The sequence below is a fragment of the Protopterus annectens genome, chromosome 5.part0 (assembly GCF_019279795.1).
Source record: "Protopterus annectens isolate FY-2018-M chromosome 5.part0, PAN1.0, whole genome shotgun sequence".
Classification (NCBI taxonomy): Eukaryota; Metazoa; Chordata; order Ceratodontiformes; family Protopteridae; genus Protopterus; species Protopterus annectens.
The window spans coordinates 902,255,721-902,264,631 of NC_056735.1; the positions used below are offsets into that span (position 1 = coordinate 902,255,721).

The window sequence follows — 8,911 nt, forward strand, 5'->3', positions numbered from 1 at the left end:
TTTGAGTTTTGATTTAAAATTACATGATATAGAAAGCTTGTGGAATTTTAAAAAATAACATATATACTGCATGAGTAAGAAATCTATAGTAATCTGGTAGTGAAGGCATACATTCAACTCAGTTCTTCAAGGAGCATTCATTTATTTACATAATGAGAAAATCAGTGAAGTTACAAGCCATTTAGTTCATAAATTCCATATTCATACCATAACAAAAAACTGATTTCAACAAATTTTTCCTTAGATGATCAAAATATTTAATGTAAGTGGCATTTTACATCAATATGTTTACCTATCACACAAAAGAATAACCTTGGAATTAAAAACCTTCTTTATCTTTTCACGAATCCTTTTAATGTTTAAGCAGTATATGAATGGATTTAATGCAGCAGGAATGACTACAAATAAGACAGAAGCCATGACACGAAGGTAAGGCAGAGCATTAGTCAACACAAATGATACTATGGATAATGCATGAAATGTTAGAATCACTGAGAAATGAGAGCTGCATGTGCTGAAGGCCTTCTGACGAGCTTCTTTAGTCTTCATTTTTAATATTACTGAGAGAATTAAACAGTATGATAGACCAACCAATGCCATATCTGGCATTGTCATTACAATAAATAGCCAGTTTAGATAAAGTACAGATAGTTCCAAATTTGCACATGCAATATTAATAAGTGCAAACATCTCACAATAACAGTGATCAATAACATTGGTTCTACAATATGAGAATCCAACAGCAAATAATGGCAAAGGTAACAATAGACCCAAGGGTCTTATTATAGCTATTGCAACAGCTATAGCAATAAATTTGTTTGTTACAATATTTGGATATCTGAGTGGATTGCACACTGCTATATATCTGTCAAATGCCATTACAACCAATAGAGAAGCACTAAATCCTGTGAAGAAGTGTACTATAAACATCTGTATAATACATGTTTCAAATGTGATAGTCTTGGCATCAAACCACAATATTGCCAGTAATTTAGTTAGAGCACTAATTACTAACACAATATCTACAAAAGCTAACATGAAGATAAATAAATACATTGGTTCATGGAGACTTTTTTCTGTTTTGATGATTAACAATGTCACAGTATTACCAGCAAGACCCACAATGTAGATAATAAAGAAAGGAACTGAGAGCCAACGTTGCTTGTCTTCAATCCCAGGAAATCCAGTAAGGATAAATTCTTTTGGATGTAAATCATTGGTGTTGTTTGCATCCATGGTAACATATGTCATACACCTTGCTGTAAATGCTATTACACCCTGTAGAAATAAAATGGAATATATTTTTGTAGGAAACATTTAACAGGAAGAAAACATGCTGATCAGACATATTACAATGTTAACGTAACTGTAAATAGGGCTGAATTCACCACTGCAGTGACTTATAACAATATTTAAAGCTACCACATGTGTTTAAAAGTGAATATAACTGTGCTTCTCAACCAGATCAAGAAAAAGGATGCCATGTGCATATGTAGTTATCATGAATTACATTCAAACTAAATTGTGTCACAATTAACAAAAACAATTCTTCGAAAGTTATTTTCCATTGAGCATACCAACAAACACATCCATTTGGACGTATTTTCTTACACTATGATAACAATTACACAAGACATGACAAGAATTACAAATGTGAAACAGAGTAAAATATAACTCACTAAAAGAAAAATATGTGTGTGTGTGTGTGTGTGTGTGTGTGTGTGTGTGTATGTATGTAAGAGAGAACTATATGGTTTACTATCATGTACTCAGCATACAGTTGGTCAAGTCCTCCAAGCTTGAAACCATTCAGTGAAAGTCAGAATACCAATATACCCAACAGAAAAACTGAACCTCGAAGGGGGGGGGGGGGGCAAGGGTGGACTGTCAGTAATTTTTGTTGACATTACAACATTCACAATGCGGGAGTCACACAGGTGAACTTGATCATCTGTGTGTTGAGTACATGATAAAAACTGAGCTATATACATAATTACAATTTCCCATTATTCATTCATCCATTTTCTGAGTAATGGCTTAATCAATTTCAGGGAAAAAAGAGCAGGATCCCTTCCAGCCACTCACTGAGTGCAAAGTAGAAACACAGCTTTGGATGAGATTGCAGAATGCACTCCTAAACTCACAAACATTCACTCTTGTGGAAAACATAGAATTCTTCCAATTCACATGTGGTGCATATTTAAGATGTGGGGGGAACCTGAAGCATGAACTTATAAAAGACACAGGCGAGATGCGTGGATTGCACACACAAGGCATCACAGCATCACAGCTAAGAGCTAACTTTGAGAACCAAACACTGTGAGGCAGCGATGTTAACTGTTCTGCTGCTCTGCTGCCCCAAATCCGTTTAGTACTTTGGAAATAATATCACACTGTCAGTGCTCTGCATAGTTTTAAGATGAAAAGTCAGTGCAAAACATAAAAGTAATCCTGCCGTAAACTTAGTTCCCAAACAACAGAATCATTTGAAGTGTTTTAAATGTAATTAACTGTTGGTTACATCTGCCCTTATATTAATCAGATAGAGAAAAATGTTCAGGTGGCAAAAATATACATGCACATATATACACATACATACACATGTGCACACACTGATGAATAAATAAATAAACATAAATATATATATATATATATATATATATATATATATATATATATATATATATATACATATATATATATATATATATATATATATATATATATATATATATATATATATATATATATATATATATATATATATATAAAAATATAGCAATGTTTATAATATAGGAGAAAGGAATACAATGCTGCACATTAAGTACAAGCTTGATATTTATTAGAAATATGTTCCAATTTCTTTGGATCTACTTTTTCTTCAAGTAAATATTTGCTTCTGTTGATGTTTCTGTTAAACATCTAGTTTACAATCTCCCTATGTGTTTTCTATTAACAGGTAATGAGTACTTAAGTGGTGATTCTCGAGAACTATTTCACACAATATTATCAGCACTGGTTTGTCAGAGGTGTAGGGGGGCAGCAGCAAAGTAGCCTAGTGCTTCGCACTAGTTTGTCAAAAGTGTAGGGGGGCAGCAGCATAGTAGCACAGTGCTTAGCACTAGTTTGTCAAAGGTGTAGGGGGCAGCAGCATAGTAGCATAGTGCTTAGCACTAGTTTGTCAAAGGTGTAGGGGGCAGCAGCATAGTAGCATAGTGCTTAGCACTAGTTTGTCAAAGGTGTAGGGGGGCAGCAGCATAGTAGCATAGTGCTTAGCACTAGTTTGTCAAAGGTGTAGGGGCAGCAGCATAGTAGCATAGTGCTTAGCACTAGTTTGTCAAAGGTGTAGGGGGCAGCAGCATAGTAGCATAGTGCTTAGCACTAGTTTGTCAAAGGTGTAGGGGGCAGCAGCATAGTAGCATAGTGCTTAGCACTAGTTTGTCAAAGGTGTAGGGGCAGCAGCATAGTAGCATAGTGCTTAGCACTAGTTTGTCAAAGGTGTAGGGGCAGCAGCATAGTAGCATAGTGCTTAGCACTAGTTTGTCAAAGGTGTAGGGGCAGCAGCATAGTAGCATAGTGCTTAGCACTAGTTTGTCAAAGGTGTAGGGGCAGCAGCATAGTAGCATAGTGCTTAGCACTAGTTTGTCAAAGGTGTAGGGGGCAGCAGCATAGTAGCACAGTGCTTAGCACTAGTTTGTCAAAGGTGTAGGGGGGCAGCAGCATAGTAGCACAGTGCTTAGCACTAGTTTGTCAAAGGTGTAGGGGGCAGCAGCATAGTAGCATAGTGCTTCGCACTAGTTTGTCAAAGGTGTAGGGGGCAGCAGCATAGTAGCATAGTGCTTAGCACTAGTTTGTCACAACACTTGGCTGCCTGCTTCAACTGCCTTCAGGGATGCCTCCTCTGTAGAGTCTGGATGTCCATGCCATGCACTCTGTGGATTTACACTGACAATCTGCAGTTTTGTCTCCTATCCGAAAGACTTTCTGTTTGACGAATTGGAAACATGAATTATCTACAGGTGTTTGTACCCAGTTGTGCACTTACATTTTGTCGAGGATTAGTTATTTGCTTTGTATCCATTTCAACCTGGAATGCATCAGGCTTCCTTTTGACATGAATAACATAATATGAGAATATGAAAATTTATAAATGAGTATTATTAAGTGACTTTGCTTAATTATAAAATTAAAGTAGAAAGACAGCACAATACTCTAATGTTGCTTCATGCATTGTGAATTAATATTAGAACTAGCATATCTTATGATGAAAATACATTTGGCAATGTGCTGTTAGCTAAGTGTCATCCCACCACAAATGCATTTTTTTTTAATTTTGACTTACAAATTCTTTTCAGTGTTTTATGAATTGGTAAATGAATGACTCATTACAAATCTGAAGAGTACAGATGTGTTAGCTTCTTCATGGGTTAATATAAATCATCAAAACCTTGAACATGACATCTTGCACCAGCACTAATCTGAAACAGGTAGCAAAGATCAGTTGGGAGATAATTATGTGGCAATAGCTGACAGCGTGTTTCTCCTACCAAGAAATGCATTAGTGGGGACCAGTGACTCAGGTTAGTCAGTATTCCTCAACTACTATCAGTAGATTTAGTTGATTGCTAATGTGGTATGTATGTCACTTTGTGTGAATTGCACTTATGTCACTGCATACTATATGTTCTGGTAAGTAAAATAGATGGAAAATTTCTCCACAGGTACCAGGACCATGCATCATTGAGAAGTATGTATTGTTTACTTATACCTCTTCCTAGAATTCAATGTAATCTATAGGATATATGCATCCCCAGTATAAAAGCCAATACCATTTACAAAATACATATGAGTAGAAAACAGACACCAAATTTTACCAAATCAAGGAAAGAGTCAGTCCTCAAAAGAAAAATATGATCTGTAAATATAAGGCCATAATATCAATTAATATTTAATTAAATATAAGGCCATAATATCAATTAATATGCAATCAGTCTCCAGAAATACATTATTTATAATTGATTAATTCTCAATGTAATAAAATTAAAATATTTAATCACTAAATAAGCCTACAGTCAGAGATACAATTGCATATACAGAAATAATTGTAATTGCCAGAGTGCTTGAAGCAGAAACACAAGTATCAATTTGCATAAGTCGAAATCAGCTCTTAATAGAAAAAAAAATCCTGATCAAGAACCTAAGATGAAGGACTAATACTTATGTTAGTGGCTTGCTGTACAAAATGAATCAAAAGTTTTACAAATTAATGTTATAATGACCTTTATTAATTAAACAATTTAACTAGCTGGTGTGGAGTCAGTGCCAAAAATTCCTCCAATCCTTCGACCCATTACTGATTGATTTACTGCACATCACCAAGTCAAATTGCATTAGAAATACTCAGTACAGAGATCTAAACCTTTTCTGCATTATCAACAGAACAATTTGGATGGACAGGTATATTTCACAGAGGATAACACTACCATGGAACAGCCTCCCCATCCACATAAAAAAGAGGTCAACCCTGTCCATGTTCAAGCACAACTTAGATCCATGGATAGGAAAAAGAAAATGTACCCCTGGTCCACCTCCTATACTACTGATGGACAGACACAGCTCCTAAATGCTTTACCTCATGCATGGGTCCCCTCAAATTATCTAAGGTATGATCACAGTTATTCTTATTAGGGGTGCTATATAACTATTATCCAAGCGAAGAGTAAGGCCAATATATAACCAAATGGAATAGGTTATTTCAAGCACAGTAAGGGCAATTGGCTAGGCTTAAAATGGCCCGCAAGGGTAGCTAGCCTAGTACTTACCTGTGAACAAAAATAGATGTACTTTGTTGATAAAGACGAGTGGGGCCAAAACAAGGAGATGCAAAAAAAAAGTCACAGTAATCAACAAAGGAAAAGAAAAAAACAATGTTATTTAATAAACACACAAACAGGTACAGCTTTCACAAATAGCTTCATCAGGTGTACAAAATAAAAAAAAATAATAACAAATGCACCATTAAAAACATTTTAAAGTCATATGTTCAGATACTAGACCTCCTATTGGCATAAAACAACCAATCTGTAGCATGAGCTATATTTCTTTAAAATAGGTTTTAATATATTTACATTTAAACCTGGAGTAACATCATAACCAAGTATATCGATCCACTTGTACTCTGCATTTTCAGTCTACATTACAACATCCTCTCCCGTAATACATTGTTTTATTAATTGTATAACCAAAACTTTAAACCAATGTGTTTAACCCTTTTCAGAAATATGCTTAAAAAGAGCATTTGTCCAAACCATGAAATTTAAAATATCCATTTAGGTTCATAGATGTTTACCAGACTAACAAACACAAGGGCCTTTTCAAGCCTAGCCATGCAGCCCAACTCAATGGAAAGTAATGGTACCCACGATCACTGCAAGCAGGGGTTTGGGAGATGAAATATTTGCAAGCAGGGTCCTGGAAGATGGACCATTTACAGGCTGCCTATGTCCATTAATGACATAGGTGCCAAACCAGGGATGAATTTCCTGTTCCCCATCCAGTTGCCCAAGTTACACTAGAATTGGGTAAGGGAAGAATTCTGCTTCACATAAATATGGAGCCTGTTCCAGAGAAGAGGTAGTCTCTGGGATCCATAATCGTCTCCCCAGCATGTCCTATTTATATAATAGGCAAGTATTAAGTCTTTAGAATGGGCAATTTTGGTGCTGTTTGTTTTGTGGATATGCAGGAGGTCCATCAGAGTGTGGTCTGACAAAGTCTTGTATGCCAGGCATAAATCTCCCCTCAATAGCCTGTAGGAGACAGAATACAGGGATGTGGCCTTGAGGTGATCTGCATAAGATATGTTACTTATGCTCTGTATTAGTGAGGAACCTCTGTGGACATTCCAATTGTTGGATATGCCTGGTTAGATATATAACAAAGGGGGCATTGTACTCAACGATATGTCTGATGAATGCCAAATACAGTAGAACAATGACTTACCTGGACCTAGATAATATACTTCTGTTTATAAGTTGAACAACATATAATGATTTCCTCATTACTGTAGACAAGTGATGGTCAAAGGCTAGATTACTCTCTATGTTTGTCCCCAAGTCCCTGACTACAGGGTCAACTCTTATAGGTGTGTTGTCAATATGATAGTTGCCAGGAATGGATGACTTCCTAAAGGATACTATTATGCATTTCTTGGCATTTAGTTTTAGTCCATGGCTCTGACACCAGCTGTTTGTCTGTCAGCTCTTCCTGTAGAACATTTGGGTCGGTGAGCGATACAATGACAGCTCCTAATTTGCAAGCATCTGCACATTTAGTCAGCCAGAAGCCATTGACATTGGCCTTAACTTCAGAGAACCATTCCCTAATGAACTCCACTTGTGACTGGCCCCTTTGTAGAGGTGGACTCCCAAATTCTTACTTCCAGGCTCCTGTCTGTGAGCCAACTGACTATCCACCAGGTGACATAAGGGTTTGTACCTAACCTCTTATATTTGTCAACAATGCCTGAGTGGGGTATTGTGTTGAATACCTTGGCCAGGTCATGTTAGGCAGCATGAACCATTTTGTCCTCTTCCATTGCTTTGGTGACCTTCTCAAAGAAGTCCACCAGATTAACTAGGCATGACATGCCCTTGATGAAAAAACAAAACGAATGAGCCAGCAAACTGTGACCTGAAAAAACGTTATTGTTAAAAAGTCATGAAAAACAACAAATAACCAAACCGGTTTTGGCCGGACAAAAGCACAGTCTTCCTCAGTGTAGAATAAAATGATCAATTGTTGCTGTTTAAATACATCCATCTGAAAGATCATTGGTTCATTCTAAAATTGTTCATTTAGACCAGGTGGAAATAATCCACCCAATTTAACAATCCACTTCTTTTCTTTGGAATTTAGAATAGAATGCCAACCTGTTTTGTTAAGTTTCTTACCTTTGATAACATCAATAACCATAAAAGAAAATTTGGCAGTTTTATGTACCAGATAATGTTTGTATAAGACATTGTTAATTTTTTTGTTTTTGATATTGCTGACATGTTCAGATATTCTTAGTCTAAGGGGACGTGAAGTCTGTCCAACATACAAAGATCTGCAAGTGCAGGTGGCCAAATAGAACCAATCACGACTGCAGTAAGCAAAAAAGTTCAGACCATAAACCATAGCACAATTCTTACTGGTAAATTGTTTGGATTTACTTACTTTGTCACAATTGGTGCAATGGCCACATGGAAAACAACCAGTCAAAGGTTCATCAGTCAAAGTGGTCTGTAGTGTCTGCGACTGACTACTGTCATGGGAATGTTTATAATGATTAAAACAAGAACCTAAGTTTTTCCCTTTACGAAATGAGAAGAGACATCTTTCTGGTATAATGCTAGCCAATTCATGATCACATTGTAATATGTTCCAATGCCTATGTATACTATGGATTAAAGTATCCGAGTTCCTAGCATAAGTAGTTACAAATCTAATGGGTTGTGATTCAGTAGTATTATGTTCTTTGTAGCATAGTAAGTCATCCCTGTTGAGTGTATTAACCCAACTGCTGGCTTGCAGAACATGCCCCATCCTATATCCCCTGGATCTGAACCTGTTTGTAAGATCCTGTCTCTGTTCCTGGAAAGAAGACTCATGGGAACAAATGCACTTATTCTTATAAATTGGGATTTGGGAATGTTCGTGGCAGTGTGTGTGGTGGGTGAAAGCTGGAAGCATGGAGGATGGTGTTATATTTGGGGTACTTCCTAAATACCTCAGTACTTAGTGTATGATCAGGTAACCTATTGATCAATACATCTAGAAAAGTGATGGTACTGGCATGATAATGTACTGTGAACTGGAGACTCCATTCGTTGTCATTCAAATAGGAAATAAAATCAGACAATTGATG

At 36.5% G+C, this 8,911-nt stretch overlaps 1 protein-coding gene across 1 annotated transcript; it reads right to left on the reverse strand.

Annotated features, from left to right (window-relative positions):
- Positions 1–288: 288 nt before the first annotated feature.
- On the reverse strand, positions 289–1,251 carry LOC122802285 (olfactory receptor 52E8-like). The gene has a single exon (XM_044071934.1). It carries the CDS (start codon positions 1,249–1,251, stop codon positions 289–291), a length of 963 nt encoding a protein of 320 aa, XP_043927869.1.
- Positions 1,252–8,911: the final 7,660 nt, after the last annotated feature.